Genomic DNA, 18,453 nt, shown 5'->3' with positions numbered 1-18,453 from the left:
CAGCGCGCACACACACACACACACACACACACACACACACACACACACACACACACACACACACACACACACACACACACACACACACACACACACAAACATTTGTGAACATACACCAGCGTGCTGCAATAGTATCTGTGTTTCTGAATAATCACAGTATTCCAATGTGTTGTGATGCTGCTGCAGTCAGAGACAGACACACTAACTGTTGCCACTCCAAATCTAATCTCCCCTCTCTCCTCCTCCTCCCCTCTCTCTTACAAACACTACTATGTGCTGTATATGCTAATATTATCTCAGCTTTTTTGAAGATTCGTTTTACATATTTTGTACTATCAAGCTGTTCATTACTACTTATCAGCATACAGCTTCCACATAAAAGTCAGTCACGCACAGCACATGTTGATACAGACCAGGAAAACATGAACGTAAATATGAAGCACATTTTGAGGAATATTGCAAACAAACAGGCAAAACAGCACTGGCATGTAACTGCTGTTATTGAAACAGAATACAAAAATACAAAATGCAAAGCTAGTAAAAATCAAAGTATATACTATATGATAGTATTTGATGATATGTGACACGACGAGTTACACTACTCTATGTAATAATATTAAATCATTTTAATTATTTATTATTTGGACATATATAAGATTTTTGCATCATTTAGAGGAATGATTTTGCCTTTAGTTTAGTGTAGTGTCTCATCTATAAATAATGTCCTAATATTACAGAATAAAGCCAGCTGGAGAAATAGCTTGACATCCTGTGACAGTTTGCTGTTGTAGAATTGTACTTACAAGGATGACATGGTGACATGTCACACTGAAAAACATCAATTTATGACATAGTGTTATGTTTTAAAGGTTACGAAAATGTCTTAAACTGTGTAGTTTATGCTTTATATTGTGTTCTTACTCAAATTGATACACCAAAACTAATTTAATAGCCAGTTCTGGTCCGTACTATACCTCTTGCAATATTAGTGCCGTATTGTTACTCAATAAATAACTTTACTGAAATGAAAAAAAATCTAATGGAAAATATATAAAGTACATTTCTCATGTCTTGAGTAGCAAGCTTGTATACTAAGCTAGTAAAAGAACTGTAATGTTACTTTTGAACCCACTGAAAAGTTTCCCTACAGTACTGTCCTGAGGATTTTTGGACGACTTGTTATACAGCATGTGGGGCGATTTTTCTAGCAACATTGCAGTGCCAGTGGCAAACAAATTAGTGTGTCATATTCCAATGATAGCGTAACTATTATACAAGTCTAGTAAGTCATGTACCCGGTTGAAGGAACAGCCCCATTCGTCAGGCATCTGGGTCGATCAAACACCTCTTGGGATCAATGGCACGCCTCGCCAGTCCCAGGGCACTCACTGCAGACAGCCATGCCCCTTTAATCACCCTCGCTGCAAACACACACACACATGCACACACACACATGCACACACACACACAGAAACCATCCCGCCAATTTGTCTGTGCATGTCAAATCACAATAATTAAGCATTATCGATCTCAGATTCAATTAACTTCATTAACGTGGGTTGCACTGGTGATTGGGGAGGGATAGAAATGAGGGAGGGAGGTGAGGGTGGAGATTATAGGATGTCATCAAGTGGGAAATGGCAGGGGAGTGGATGCGTGAAACACACAAATTTATCTAAACACAGGCACACACATATAGCGAACGTGAGAAAACTTGCATGATGGGTTGAATTTAAATTAGTTTGGTGTTAAAAATGCTGCCCTATGTGAGGCTGATGTGGACAGTCTGTCTCTGTCTCACACCGAACTGAAGTTGTATGATGTAAACCAAAGTGTAAACAGACGGCGCTGATGTGCTGTTTGTCTGATCGGATGTTATGTGGTTATATAAACATGATAAACTGTTTTCTAACATTATAATATCTGCAGAGTGCATGAGCATGTCCTCACTTTATGCACGGACAGGAACACGAAGATGGAAAAAAAAAGATTAGGGAGGGATGCATTGGTCAAGAAGTAAGAGAACACACAATCAGATGCTCTTCTTATAACCTGATTAAATGTATGAGTTTTTCCCTATATTCATGAAGGGTTTTAAAAAAATATAAAATAAATCAGAGTGCCTAGGTATTATTTTCGAATTGCTAACACCAAGAATTCCCTTTTTTTTTCTTTTCTGCAGTTGTTCAGCCTTGTAACTGAGTATTCTCCAGCACTTTTTGACCGGACAGTAAATCCAAATTTTCATTTACGTCAGTTTTAGTGCTTCTTATTAGAATTACTAGCTATTAACACAGGGCTTTGTAGTTTTTTTTTCAGATGTCAAGAAGAATTTCAAGCCCTCCTTGCTCCCCTAGAAACAAATGTGGTATTTGCTTGCTTGCTTCTGTTTCAAAATCAGCAGTCTCACCCAGCCTGTTCTCCTGAAAATGAGATCAAACCACGTGTTCCACCCTGCTGATAATTCATCTGGAACTCTCTCTATCTCTCTCTCTACTAATTAAAAGAGCACCTGCATACCTGGTGTGTTTGGCCCAGACTCCTTTTACTCCAGTGGTTTTGTGTGTGTGTGTGTGTGTGTGTGTGTGTGTGTGTGTGTGTGTGTGTGTGTGTGTGTGTGTGTGTGTGTGTGTGTGTGTGTGTGTGTGTGAATGAGTTTCTCTCAGTTTATCTCAGTATCCTGGGTCATAGTGTTGTGAACCGCACAGTCTGGGCCCACGCCAGTGGCCTTGGGGATCATCTCTGTGTGTTGGTGTGTGTGTGGCCCCGGTCTTGACTGACTTCCAAGCTCTGGCTCCCTCCTCCTTGTCCTCCTCTTCCTCCTCTACCTCTTCTCCTCCCTCAGTCCCTGTATCACATTTATTCATGTCTCCTTTCGCTATCTTCCCTTTGGTTTACACAATAAATTCTGTTGCAGAGTCATTTGACTGCATGAATGCAACAATAAATATAAAATACAGTTCAGAGCATTATTTTCCCCATCTTGAACTCCTTTCACAGGGAAATCATTTTGTGACAACTTTTAGTGAAGAATTTGGAGTAAGACAATAAACAGCCACTCTTCTGAGCCCAATAAAATGTTACAGTCAGTTCCCAAACGTAGCCACATGTGCTTCATAGGATAGTCTTGCGAAACCAGTGTTTATGTGAAAAGACTGGAGTAATGTAACTTCCAATAAAATAAATTCGTATTTGTTAAAATTAACATTCCTATTGTATTATTTTTAGGAGGAAAACGTATGAAGCAGAAATGTTATTGTCTCAACAATTCCGAATCAAATCACAAACCGACTGAAAAGTTTCTAAATCAGTGAGCTTTCAGCTGATTGCCAGCCTAATTCTGTTGGATGTGGTTTGAAATACAATTCCAGCTGGATTTCTACAAATTCAAGTCCAGATGCTCTGGGTCATTTTGGATTTCAAAGCATCTTTTACGGCACTCACAACGACAGCGTCGAATCCAGAGCGACAGCAGTGCTGAGATGAAACCGTTCTGATCCTAGCAAAGCACTATGAAGAATAACATGGGCAGCAACAATCTGTAGAAAGACGCCAGAATAAATGATCTACTAGTCATTACCACAAATGCTGCCCTGCAGATAGGCTGGTGATGTCTGGACACACAAATCCGGTCTTATCATTTGCAGATAACAGTGTGGAGATGGTGTCCTAAAGATCCTTCTTGAGAAACAAGTCCAATATGTCTGCAGTCTGAACAAAGCCGGAATCATTCCATATTTCACCCTCTTCTGCCTCAAACAAGTCCAGAAATCAGTCATGCGCTTCATCCTCCATGTAGGTGGATGAAGCCTACACACCAAGGTTTCATTCAGCACATACCGATCTTGCTGGCAAATAGCATTTTCTCTTCCTCTGCATGTGTCTCTATACATATCACACATTTGCAGGTACACAGATGGGCAGACACACACAAACAAACAACACACACTGTGTTCTTATTGCACAAAGGCAGCTAATTTGAAGTGTATGTTGTGTTTTAAAGGTGATTTCACATTGATGTTTGGCCTTGATGAGAGCACCGGGCTGCTGTGTTCGACTGTCTCCTCCGCCAGAGCATTGTTCTCTTAAACAGCTGTCGTTTTGGCTGATTCAGAACAGATGGCATGTACATGTGGGTCTGCTCGGCTGCACGTATGTACAGGCGGGAGGATGTGTCTGTGAGACAGGAGGGGGGGGAGGAGAGAGAGAGAGACAGAGAGAGAGAGAGAGAGAGAAGGAGAGATGAGGAAGCTCGAAAGAGTGTGTTTGGATTATATCCATAAATGTTCAAATATGCAGCTGAAATGGATTGTCAGTTTTTAAAATAACAGTATTTCAGTACAATCAAAGGAAATATTAACACATGCAGTGTTGATAAGGGTCGTGTGATGCTGCAATTTTTAAATTGCACATAACAGCGCGTTTGAAATGTTTCAGATGGATCCTTTTTTGTAAGATTGAATGCTGGAACAGATTGCATGTTCAACAGAGAAACTCCTGAGCTTGCCTGAAGGCAAAGAGTTGTTACACTACAGCACTTACAGGAGAACTGATGTGTGTGTGTGTGTGTGTGTGTGTGTGTGTGTGTGTGTGTGTGTGTGTGTGTGTGTGTGTGTGTGTGTGTGTGTGTGTGTGTGTGTGTGTGTGTGCGCGCGCGCACGTGCGTGTGTGATGTGCTCTGGGACATCTGTGTCTCTATGCATCTGTTTATCCTACGGCAGTGTCGTATCATTGCCGATGGCAACCAGTGGCCTGACAATGACAAAGACTCCTCTCTGTTTTGCTGCTAATGCAGCGCGAGCACATACACAAGTTCAGACGCACACACATACACACAACTTGCGATTTTCAGTGAGAGATTGGAGGTGGCAACAGCTGAAGTGTGTGGTATAATAGGGCTGGCAGGTTGCGCAGTTATTTTATGTGAAGGCCCATTTTCCCATATTTTCACAAAACTCACGGCAGAATGTTTTCAACCTACTTACCTTACTATTTCCTCTTCTCTTGCTTGCCATAGATATGGTTTTAAAGTCTTCCTGCCCAGAGATCACAGCTGTACACTAGATATATACCGTAGCTATTTTAGGCGCAGCAGCTGTGTTATATGGTTTCTGTTAAATAAGCTAATAAACTAACCTGACACTTCTCCCCCCTTTTTTAACCTTTGTGCATCTTTGAAAGTGGGAGATTATGATTGAATATGTGCTTCTGTACCACACCCATTCCACTGACCGGCTCACTCTGTGTTTACATACCAGGTTGGATGAGTGATGGCCTGTTACAGAAAGGAATGTCAGGCACTAGGCCACTGACGTCTACACACATGCTCATCTTCTTTGCCAGTGTAGTTGCTAAAACAAGGAAGAGGGTTGTGTATACATTTGCCTGAGCGTGCTTCAATTGTTATTCAGAAACCGAGCCTTAATCATAAAGTATGATCATAAAGCATATCTCATCTGATGTTGTTTTATCTCTTTGATAGACTTATTAACGAAAGAAAACATTCATAGATGTACAAAGAGGCAAGATTGTGATTTGCCGTGATACATCTTTTCTCTGTATGATTTCCATTGTATTATTCTTAAACTAGAGGGATTTGAATATAAATTGAAAGCCTCAAGCCCTCTCCCTGAAGCTAAACTGTAAATAATAACTCTAAACTTTTTTCTAATCTTTGGTAATTGAAGCAAATGGGTTTTGCGGAGAGAGATTTGTCGCAGGGAAACGTACATACATTTTTTTATTTACGAGGAGGCGAGAGCTGAGCAGTGTAATGAGTGAAAATGCATGCTTAATTTAAATGGCGAGTGTGTCTGTTAGGGAATGCATTAGAGTCTGCAGAAGAAGCGTACGACATATTAATTGACAGACAGGAACCGCTGTCTCCGAGGTTGATACAAGTAATTTATTACTTCAGAAACGAATGCCACCGCCAGAATGTGCTTCATTAATTTCAAATTTAGTTTTAATTTCAAGCTGTTGCCCCTTGAGAAGAATAAGGTGGCAAGTTCTGTTTGAAGAGACATTTTTCCCCTCTCCCTCACTTCATCTTTCTCTTTCCATCCTCCATCTCTCTCTTTCTCTGGCTGTCTCTGATTTTCTGCAGTACAGAACAAAGACCTGGGGGTGGAGAGAGAAAGGGAGGGTGTGGTGACTTGATTCAAATTTGAAAACAATGTCAGTGTAAAAGTAGGAAGTAAGAACAGAATTACTGTTCATGATAGTAAATACTTTGTGAATGTCATTGGATGATTGCTCCTTCTTCTCTGGAGGAAGAACAAACAAGAGTACTTTTAGTTTCGATCAGTTCCTTGATTTGTAAGGAAACAAGAACACAGAATTGAGAATGTCCATCATTAGACATTCTGTCAATGTGGTTCTAACAAATCTTTTTCTCTCTGTTTTTTTATTTTCTTCCTTCTGCCTGAGCAGCATACGTCCCTGAAGATGAGAAGGAAGCAGCCTTGTTGGATGAAGACTTGGATGGAGAAGACTCAGCTCAGGAAGGAGAGGAGCCTGCTACCAAGTTCCTATGTCAAGATAAGGATTTCCTTCTTAAGGACAGGCCAGGATCTGCTGGCTTCCATGACTCCCCAAATGCTGCTGACTTTTCTGGTCAGGAGCTGGACAGTGAGTCTCACTTGAGTGAATCTAGTGACAGAATGTCTGATTTTGAGAGCTCTTCACTGAGAAACGAGGATGATGTTCTCCTCTCTAAAGACCCTTCACATGCTCTTTCTCCATCTTCCTCTGCTGTCATGATGGCTGCAGCTAATGCCACTGTCCCAGTAAGTGGAGATGAGGCCATATTAGCTGCAACAGGGTCTGTGGCTGACAGCCTGGAGAAGATGAAGGCCATTTACACCTCCTTTTTGACCAACTCGTATTGGTCTACACTGAATCTGAACTTGAGTCAGCCCCCTGCAGAAAAACCCCCTCGCAGTCATAGCAGCAGCAGTAGTAGCAGCAGTAGCAGTAGCTGTGGCAGTGGAGGCTATGACTGGCATCAGACAGCTATGGCTAAAACCCTCCAGCAGGCCTCACAGAACCACCACAACAGAGTGGGCCTGGTTCAACATCCCACACTGGCTGTGTCCACAGCGTCCACAGAACCCAACCTTTTTAGTACTGTTCAGCTGTACCGGCAGAGCTCTAAGCTCTATGGTTCCATATTCACTGGTGCCAGCAAATTCCGTTGTAAGGACTGCAGTGCAGCATATGACACTCTAGTAGAGCTCACAGTACACATGAACGAGACAGGCCACTACCGTGATGATAACCATGAGACAGATAGTGAGGGTACAAAGCGGTGGTCAAAACCCAGAAAGCGTTCTTTGCTAGAGATGGAAGGGAAGGAGGATGCACAGAAAGTTCTGAAGTGCATGTACTGTGGACACTCCTTTGAATCCCTTCAGGACCTAAGTGTCCACATGATCAAGACAAAACACTACCAGAAAGTGCCTCTGAAAGAGCCTGTTACACCAGTGGCAGCTAAAATTATCTCATCGGCCCGAAAGAGAGCCCCTATTGACCTAGACATCCCTAGCTCACCGGACTCTAACGGAGGCACCACACCTAAGCCCACCTCCCTCAGTGACTCTAATGACATGACACTCCAAAAGGTCAGCAACCCTTACATCACACCTAACAACCGCTATGGACACCAGAATGGTGCTAGCTATGCCTGGCAGTTTGAATCCAGGAAGTCACAGATTCTCAAATGCATGGAGTGTGGCAGCTCGCATGACACGCTGCAAGAGCTAACTGCTCACATGATGGTGACGGGACACTTTATTAAAGTTACCAACTCTGCTATTAAGAAAGGCAAACCAATTATAGAGTCACCCACTCAAGCCCCTACATCCAATTCAACAGCTGAAGAAAAGGTGCAGTCTGTTCCCCTGGCTGCTACCACGTTCTCCCCTCCACCTGCCCCGGTGCCTCCTCCAAGCAGTATCTCCCCCACTGCAATGGTTGCGGAGATAAAAAAGGAGGAAAAAGAAGAGGAATGCACTAACGAGTTCATTATTAACAATGGTAACAGTCTCAACAAGGAGAAGAAGGCGGGCGGTGAGGAGGAGGCTGAGGAGAAGTTTGATATTTCTTCAAAATACACCTATCTGACTGAAAAGGATCTGGATGAAAGTCCAAAGGGGGGTCTTGATATCCTTAAGTCCTTGGAAAACACAGTGACCTCAGCCATCAACAAAGCCCAGAATGGAGCTCCGAGTTGGGGTGGATATCCCAGTATCCATGCTGCCTATCAGCTTCCAAACATAATGAAGCTCTCTCTAGGTAACTCCGGAAAGAGCTCTCCCCTAAAATACATGTTCCCTGGGGGGGAGATTCTCTCACCCACTGGTAAGAGCCAACCACTGATCTCACCTCCCAGCCGCCAGACCTCCCCACTGCCTAAAAACAACTTCCATGCTATGGAGGAACTGGTCAAGAAAGTGACAGAGAAAGTGGCAAAAGTAGAGGAGAAAATGAGAGAGCCCAATGTTGCTGCAAGGGGTTCTCCTCTGAGATGTACCACACCCTCACCCTGTAACAGTGAGGCAGGGGACTCAGCCCGAGGAGAGTCCCCCAAGGAAAATAGAGCAGGAGGCTGTAAAACTCCTGAGAATACAAGTGGAGTGGAAAAAGTAACAGGAGATGGCAATGGAACCAATCACAGAGATTCAAATGGTGATATTTCCATGAAGGAGTCTGTGGAGAATGGAGTAGAATCCACTGCTGTGACATCACCTCTCCCTGCCTCTCTGTGTGGCAGTACAGCGATCATCACAGATCATCCACCTCCAGAGCAGCCATTTGTCAACCCTCTAAGCGCACTGCAGTCAGTAATGAACGTCCATCTGGGAAAGGCCGCTAAGCCTGCCCTGCCCTCCCTTGACCCCATGAGTATGCTGTTCAAGATGAGCAACAGCCTGGCAGAGAAAGCAGCAGTAGCCGCTTCCACCCCACCAGCACAGACCAAAAAGACCAATAATGACCACTTAGACCGCTACTTCTACCAGCAACATCTAAACAGTGACCAACCTATAGATCTCACCAAAGGAAAAAGTGCTGAAAAAGGCAGCAATAGTGGTTCTTTAGGTTCGGCAGCTCTCTCTTCCACCACCTCCACCCCATCTTCCGTTTCTCCCTCCTCTGCCGTCACCATGACCAAAGCCTCAGCTGCAGTAGCATCCTTTATGTCCACCTCCCCTTTGCGAGAAAATGCCCTCTCCGATATCTCTGACATGCTGAGGAACCTGACAGAAAGTCAGGCTGTCTCCAAGTCCTCCACACCTACCAGTCAGTCTGAACGATCCGACATCGAAGGTGTCACACAGGAGGAGACAGAAGATGTTTCACCAGCTCAGAAACGAAAAGGCCGCCAGTCCAACTGGAACCCTCAACACCTCCTTATCTTACAAGCCCAGTTTGCTTCCAGTCTGAGACAAACAAATGATGGCAAATACATGATGTCAGACCTGAGCCCACAGGAGAGAATGCACATCTCCCGATTCACTGGTCTCTCAATGACTACAATATCCCACTGGCTGGCTAATGTCAAGTACCAGCTGAGGAGAACTGGTGGCACCAAGTTCTTGAAAAACTTGGATTCAGGTCACCCAGTGTTCTTCTGCAGTGACTGCGCCTCTCAGATTCGCTCACCATCCACCTATGTCAGCCACCTGGAATCCCACCTGGGCTTTCGCCTGCGAGACCTTGCTAAACTTTCTGGAGAGCAGCTGCTCAGCCAGATATCACAGCAACATCACCAACAACGCCACACCAAAGGACTATCTGAAAAATTATTCTCTAACCTTCACGCATCCAGCCACCCATTACCCTCCTCCTTACCTACATCCTTACCCATCTCCCTGTCCTCATCCTTAACCACCTCTTTGCCCTCGACTGAATCTCCATCACCCTCCCCGGATGATGATGACAGTGGGGCCGTGTACCAGTGCAAGCTCTGCAACCGGACTTTTGCGAGTAAACATGCGGTTAAGCTTCACCTGAGCAAGACTCATGGGAAGTCTCCTGAGGACCATCTCATGTATGTGTGTGAGCTGGAGAAACAGTAGCAGTGGATGGGGACAATGCTCTTTCATAATGGCTCACACTTTCTTGCTCTGTCTTTCTTTAGCCTTTCATAGACATTTAAAAAGGAAAAGGCTTCTTAAAGTGATGGAACTACACGAAGATGCCATACAACTACTGCTCTGAATTTTGGCACATGATTTTACATTTTGTGTTGAATGAGTTTTTTTTTTTGTTTGTTTGTTTCTACGTGAGGTACACTCACTCTGGCCCAACACATTTGATTTTGTCGCCTTTGACAGGAATAGACTCTATTTCATAATGGGTAAATGGGGGCTGTTGTCATTGAGAAAAGACAGTATATGAAGGTTTTAAAAAGAGATTCAAAAACGCAGTGGTGTGCATTTTGAAACTTGTGTAAATGGAATTAAGTTCCTTTATATTTTGGCATCACTGAGGTGTGATAAGCTGCATGCATAAATAAAACAGTTTAGTTAAACATTTTATAACTAAACCTGGTGCACTTTCCATGTTTGTTTTTTTCACTCTCCTGATTGCTCTATCTTCTGTTTTGTTTTGTTTTTTTTAATAGCGTTTTGTGCTGGAGTCAGGATTTAAATTTTAACCCTCTGAGTACGTTAAAGCACTTCTACACTTAAGATCCAAACACTATTGGTTTAATATTTGAGATTGGGAATTACCTAGGATATTGTGAGAATTAGATGTGCATTGTGTCACCAATGCTTGTTTCCCAGAGATATTGTATGCCAAGTTTTACCCTAGACATGAAAGCATTTTTAGGAGACTCTCCAGTGCAAGATTTTCATCTTGAGCTTCATATTTGTCTGGCAGATGCTCACAGGACATGACACAAGCTGTGTGATTAAAAAAAAAAGAACAAAAAAGAAAAAAATGTTTTACTTTGGTTAATCAGGGACCTATATTAATTCAGGTCTGTGTAAAATATGTATATAAAACATATTAATTAATCCCTGTCTAAATTATGCATCATTTCTATATTTTTAATTTAAAAGGATTATGACTATCTGCTGGTGCACAGTATATGAAGACATAAATAAAATTGTTTTGCACAATAGTTTTATAAATGTGTTATCTAATCAAAGGATACAAAAAAGGGAGGTAGCAAAAGATTGACAAGTGAATCTTTTTATTCCCAATTCGTGCTCAAAGGGTTAAAGACTCTTTTTTTATCAGACACTACTCTACATGTGCCCCTGTATGAACACTAAAAAGATATTAAAGGTTGTACAAAAAGAAATTACTTTATGAAGATATTTCACATGTAAACTGTTATTTATAAGCACTCTTGGTTGTTTCATATCGTTGAATGCCTTTTTGATTGGTCCTTTTTCTTTTTCTTTTTTTTTTTTTAGTTCTGTCTAATTACTCTGCCATGATTCCACACTGCAGCTTTATCTTTTTGGATATGAAAGGTAACCATGGTTACACTTACCTCTTGAGTGACAAGATCTGCTACATTTTTGGCAGTTAATTTGCTGAAGTAACTGACAGCTGCCAGTGTAGAGAAATAATGAAAAAAAAAATCCTTAAGTGTAAAATATCGGCATGTAAAGAGCACAGATACTGATATGCATTCTGTGCCGTTAGTCTTTTTAATTTTGTTCTTTTGTTTTCTGTTGTTGTTGTTCTTGACAAGGAACCCCCATTATATGACTTCATATAACCTTGTTTTCTACTGCAGCATTAAAAAAGGAAACTGTTTTTTTGCAATAATGTGTGTGTGTACATTGTGTGTGTCATGGCTATCAATTATGTGTGTGCTGTGCAGTCCCTAATGAGCACATTAGACTGGGAGTGTGTCAACGTCTGTCTGTGACGAGCTGCAGACTAGTTTACAGTGAGTGGCAGCAGTGGGGCCGTGTGGGAGAATAAACACACACACACACACACATACACACGCACACACCCCCATGAACGCACGCACACACACTCACACACACACACACACGTATTCAGACATGCAAACAGACACCATCATTTTTGGGCTTCCCTGTAGCCTCTTCTGTTGTCCTGGTGCCATATGCTGAATTCTCAGTCCTAAATATGCAGTGTAAGGTCTTAGAAACAGCAACAAAAAGTTGTTTTATCTTTGTAAGGGGGAAGTGGATGATGGTGGTCTCTCAAAAAGCAACTCCAAAAATAAAAAAAGGGGAAAAAAACCCATTTACAGGGTAAGAGGAAATAAAAAGCAACTCCAATCCGTTTACATGATTTTGAAAATCCTGCCACTTAATTTGTGCAAACGTCATGCAATCAGTTTTGAAATACAGCAATGCATGCATACTTCGACACATTGCGCTTTCACAGTGTCACACATTCATCCTTTCATTGTTTGCTATTAAAAAACCTAAGAGCAGCTAAGCTCCCTGTTTACCGTCTTTCTCCACATGGGATATGAAAGTATAAAGACCTACACCCCACAAAGTTTCCCTTCCATGTCTCCAGCTCTATAATTATCTTGGACATCCATTTTGTGACTACTCTCTACTAGGTAAGAAACCTGGCAGATATATTTGCTTAGGCTTCATGGGAGATGACAACAATGCTGACAAGATGAGCACGTCCTTTCAAGTGTTTATTTAGTCAGATTTTTTTATTTATTTTTTTTTCCCCTGGCTGAAAGTGTGATTAAATAGGAGTTGTATCACTATCAATTTGATGATGTGTGCTGCACAACAGTATGATATAGATGAAGCAGATAGGATGAGGAAATTAAGCTTACAGGAAAGAGATCTTTCAAAGTTTTTTGTTTTTTTTCTACAGCGCCACATAGGAATCAGTATATTTTCAGCACAGATAAGGGGATAAGAATACAAAGGTTAGCTTGAGATAGAATGCTTGAAGGACTACCAAATATATAAGCAGCACATAAATCTTCCCTTACAAACATAATGTGCATTACAAAAGTAAACAAAGAGCACACATAAGATAACAACGCAAGACAGTACTATATATCCCTAAACTATATCACATTTTTTCTGCTCCATTCTGCAATTTAATATACCATACTGGAAAAAAATACATCCATGCATGGGCAAACATGCACATCTTCATGCTACACAAACAGCTCTGAATTGTACAGACCAGTAATTTTCTCCTTTTCTATACACATACACACATAGACACACAAAAGGCACATACGCACACACCTCTCAACAGCCAGGTAGAAGGACTTCATCCACAGTGACAAGGTGCCACTGTGTGTGAAAATGTCAGCCTTCAACAGTGCAGCCTGAAGTCTGGCACCGTATTTAAGGCTCTCATTAGCCTCAAAGAAAATATGCGTGAAATTGAAGTGTAAGAAAGCCATTTTCTCTTTTCCTGCCTTCACATCCGGCGAGCAGAGGCAAGGGCTTATTAAGGTTCAAAACTAGCGTGTAGGAGACAATGGGTACCACCACTGGGCTGTGTATGCACACACACACGCACACACACACACAAGAGAATATATTCACTTTAACAACATTAACAGACTTACTATGTATCGCACTGTTATCACAATATGGACTAAATCCTATCAATTAGATGGCAGTAAAGTAAAATGATGAGTAAATGCTGACTTTCAGGCACTGATTATCCTGCAAAGACTAATATTTATCTTTTATTTTTTGGTGTGTTTCAAGATTTCTGGCCTGGCTGATTTGGTAGCACCCTAATATTGTGCCAAGTATATAACAAAAGTATACACGGCAAACATATAAACATTGGGCATCGATGCTCCTATTACTGTGTTGATAAAGAAACTTTAAGAAGACAGCCACAGATTATGTTCAACTCCAGCTGTGCAGAAGAGAGGAACTCTTCCAGTAATGAATATATACAGAAGCAGGTATGTAATACAAGTTCATTCATCATTGGAAGTTGCTGGAATTGATACGCTAAAAATACAGCCACAATGTCATTTGTTATAATGGAGATCTTACGTATTTTACTTTCAGCTTGACTGTATACAGGCCTATGGACTGTATATCATCCATGGTAAAGCTGGGCTCACAGTGTAGGATAAAAAGTTTGTCCACACCACCTCGTTTAACGATTTTTATTTATTTGTATTATTTTCTACATTGTAGATTAATACTAGGGGATAACACTTTTTTGTTCACAACATAAATCCATATGTGTCTATTTTATAGATTTTGATGATTTCAGTATTGATCTACAATGTATAAAATAATTAAATAAAAACCATTGAATGGCGTGTCCAACGTTAAGATCTTAACAGATGTTGAATTAGGACTGCATCATACATATGAGGGTGAAACTTCACAGATAATCAGACAGGAACCACTCCAATTGATCTCATGGAGAAGGAATCAAATGGCAATTGTGGTGCAACAACTTGTCGTAACGTCACCAATACTTTGCAAAGTGACAAATGCTACCCCTCACATGATTGAAAGTCTGAGCCAAACATTGGTTCTGATCAAGATCCCAGACCAGATGTCTACTCTGCTGGTCATGGAGGACCCAGGATTGTTAATTAGAAAATTAACATCTTAAGCAACATGATAATCTCTCCAGGCTTACTGATTACAGTAAAAGAATAACAAACAAGAAAAGCATTAAGAGAGTGCAGTACTCCACCAAGGCTGCTCATGTGATGGTAAGCAGGCAGCTGACGTAGTGTTCACTTGTTGTCATAGTTACAATGACGCCACGTCGCTATCTCACAATGATACAGAAATCTTTAACAAATAAGTGGATCCAGACAAAAAGCTGCATCACTGCCAAAATCTAATCTTTTGGTTCTGGTGGCATGTCTGACCTTCCCTGAAAATGTCGTCCAAATCCATCAGTCCATTTTTGAGTAATGTTGTTAACAGACAGATGGACAGACAGACAGACAGACAAACCAACGCTGATTGTCACATAACTCCACCGTATTCCTAATGAAACTCTTAAACACTTGCTGTTGAAAAATTTTCAGATGATCATATATTTTTTCCACCAATTCAAATTAGATACAATTTGTGTTTCCAACTAATGGTCTGACAAAAGAAGCAGTTTCAAAGATGTCCCATTCTACAAGTAGATCATGCCTTTTAGCCATGTTTGTGCCTGAGTTTTTCGATCAGCTACACTGGTCCAAACTGAGATATCTCAGCAGCTGTTCAATGACTGAGAATCATGACTGCACAACATTTCATGCAGATCAACTGCTGATCAGCTCTTTTTTTTTTCTCGTGTCACTATGGTACTCAATGAGTAGTACCAAAAAGTACCAATGTGGCATTGAGAGGAATGCCTTGCCAACTGTTAAAGGAATCAGCATTAAAGCATTAAATTGGACACACACACTGATGTCCCACTTACGATCAACTGTATTCACTTTGGTGATCTCCTTTGGTGCTCCAGTGCTACCATCAGGTAATAGTATCAGTATGACTGTGGACTCATTCATAATTTTTTTTCAGTGATCACCAGAGAAACAAAGAAACAGAAACAGGATGGATATTAACCATATGTATTAGTTGCAGCCCAGATGTCCTAATGTATAACATGAGCACATAAGGCCCTTCTGTTAAAAAGAAAAAAAAAGAAAAGCAAATGTTCATAACTGCCCTATTCTTTGGGTGTTTCAATGGGATGTTGGCTTTCTGAGATGGAAAAGTATTTCACTGCCTGAAGCTGGCTCTGCCAGTTCGCATTAACATCTTAACATTGGTTTTGGAGATGGTTCTATGTGCCAGCCTACCACACCCTCATTGTAGTAGACACAATGCAACCGTCAGAGTCCCCCAGGAACACAGAAAGAACCTCCACCACAGTAAGCTGCTCACATGCATTTGAGGAAGGTGTGCTGCAGATCCAGATAGCTTTATCTTAGACAGGGGGCTGGTGGGAGGGTGGGAATACAAGCTCAGTGGATCTATCGTCACAATGGAATCACACAGCATAACACAAATAAAGCCTGGGTACAAGCAAGCACACTCCTTACACAAACACACAAAAGGAGAACGTCCTGTCCATCTTACTTTCTGTTGATTTCTTTTTCTGTTCCTGTTTGTTCTCTTTCCATTCTATTCTTCACATGTGAATACAGTGTTACAGACACATAGCTACCTATACACAGAGTCAGTTTCTGTCTCACACATCCTATTAGTTATTGTCCTACGAAACATAACATAGTTTTTGTTGTAATATTTTTATGGAGAGATGATAGTTCATTTCTTTCTAGTATGAACAGGTTGGCTGATGGTTGGCTGACAGGAATTATTTATCAGCAGATGTTTATGCCACATGTCCCACTCTGGTGATGATAACCCATTCCCAAAAAACAACAAACAAACAAAAACAAAAGAAAAAGAAAAAGAAAAGAATAACTTAAAGATTATTCAAAGGACGCCTTTGAACATCATAGACCAAAAATAGTCTCTATAACTACATCCAAAGAGATAATTTTCTGCTGTGGAACAGTAGAGGTTGTTTTCTGTAACAATGCTGATGTCTTAGAGACTCTGGGTATGGCAGTCCTTGATGCCCAGACAATTAAACCATAGCGACTTTGGTAATCCACTGACTTCTTCTAGTGCCACCTTCTGATCCAAAATTTCACTTGTTCAGTGAAAAACCTTAACATCAGATAGAATGGAACAAAAGAGTGACCACCAGTTCAACTCATTATGTGCTGACCAAAAGGGCTGCAACTATCTGCTACAAATATCATAGAAATAATCAAATATCTATTGATTATTCTATTGATAAACTAAAAAATGACCATTCAGATTATAGACTGCATAGTTACAAAGTGGCTCATATTTATTTATCAGCTTTCACATTTTGCATTAGATTGTTTTAGGCACATGCTAAAGACTGAAATTTTATTGTTTTGTCTTGTGTGACTTACAGAATGTGAATTGCTGCTACAACACTACCATTTTCAAAACACAATTTTAGTATTTCATATGGAAAAGAAACCAAATGGTTGGGACTGAACACAACACTCTGTCATGTGCAACCAGAATGACACACATCCATAGTTTCTGTGGTTTTTATGTTGGACTCAGGCCTCACCAGCTGCAGTCATGAATGGTACGTCACTGCTGAGGTTTCCATTATAGCCTACCTGCTTCCAACAAAGCTGCCACACTGTAATTGTAGTTTCAAAAACAGCTTTCTTTAAATATTGGCTCGGCGAGTTGCCAGGCTTGCAATAGCTGTTGGAAAACCTGTTTTTTTCTTTTTGGTTCATTCAGTGTTCTGCCAGTTTTCCTGGCTGAGACCAACTGCAAACTCGGTCTACTAGCAACACATTTCTCCAGACTGTGGGATGGTCTGGTGAGCTTAATGTCTGCTTGAGAGTATTTTGAGTCAGTACACACAAAAACACACACAATGACGATATCAACTAGTTGACACTTGCATTTGTTGGCAACTAATTTGGTTGTCGATATTCACTGAATATATTGATAAATCATTGCATCTCTACAGCCTAAATTCCTGCAGAACCAGTGGCTTTTGTATCAGCCTTAACTGTACTCTGTGTTTGGTGGTTTCAGGAAAATGTCCATATGCTAATCAACAAAATGGACTAAAACATCAGCATATGGATATTGTTATTGGTCTGCTGATATTAGCAATGAACTTCAATCCATTGTACCACAGTACTGCTCCACAAAGAAACCACCAGCAAGCTGTAAACACTTCTGAAAACCTGAAATAAAACAGTGCCTCCAACAGACAGAGGGTCCAGTAGCACAACTGTACAGTAAAAATATGGCAGGTAGAATCAAGAAAATCAAGAAAAATCACTTTTACTGGACGCAAGATTTTATACGCATTTGGTAGATCAAGCAGAGGTTTCCAAAATATTAGGCAAGGGCAGAGTCACAAAAATGCAAACAAAGAAACAAACAACAACAAAAAAAACCAAGCAAGCAACCCAGCTAGGTCTAATGAAAAATACATAATGTGTCAAATGCACTGGGCAAAAAACACCATGATGTTCCACAACAGGCATTTGCATTTTGTAGTATGCAAGCTGACATGCTTTATCTAGCCATTCTGACATACAATCATGCAGTGCAGCGGAAGATGATTACATCACAAAAAAGCACAAAAAAGCTAAAGCCACCGAGAAGCATGCACTACAGATTGCGAGGATACATGAGCAAGATCACAAAAGTTTAAAGACTAATCTTATAATGAAGTAAAATGTCCTAATTGTATGCATACTGCATACATACTTTATAAGAGCATCTGTTTCAGACAGTTGGGAACCAGATGAAAGTAAGATGTGAAGATATCTGATATAAGACAAGACGTGAGTATTATAAGTTTGGAATCTTCAATATTTTTTGAAGAATAAAATATGTATCTGGTTAATGATCTAAAAATAAATTCTGAAAATAAATATGTATCGTTATTCATTAAGAG

General features: G+C 40.8%; 1 protein-coding gene across 1 annotated transcript in view; it reads left to right on the top strand.

The window, feature by feature from the left end:
• Positions 1-11,790, top strand: part of tshz3b (teashirt zinc finger homeobox 3b) — a 40,260-nt gene extending 28,470 nt beyond the window's left edge. Inside the window, exon 3 of the mRNA XM_022207704.2 lies at positions 6,433-11,790. Coding sequence (XP_022063396.1) covers positions 6,433-10,079 — 3,647 coding nt within the window. The 3' untranslated portion in view covers positions 10,080-11,790. The remainder of the gene's footprint in view (positions 1-6,432) is intronic.
• The last annotated feature ends 6,663 nt before the right edge of the window (positions 11,791-18,453 follow it).

This window comes from Acanthochromis polyacanthus, chromosome 2 (assembly GCF_021347895.1).
Source record: "Acanthochromis polyacanthus isolate Apoly-LR-REF ecotype Palm Island chromosome 2, KAUST_Apoly_ChrSc, whole genome shotgun sequence".
Classification (NCBI taxonomy): Eukaryota; Metazoa; Chordata; class Actinopteri; family Pomacentridae; genus Acanthochromis; species Acanthochromis polyacanthus.
Note: the sequence above shows the minus strand (reverse complement) of the source record. Positions and strands in the feature narration are given on the sequence as shown.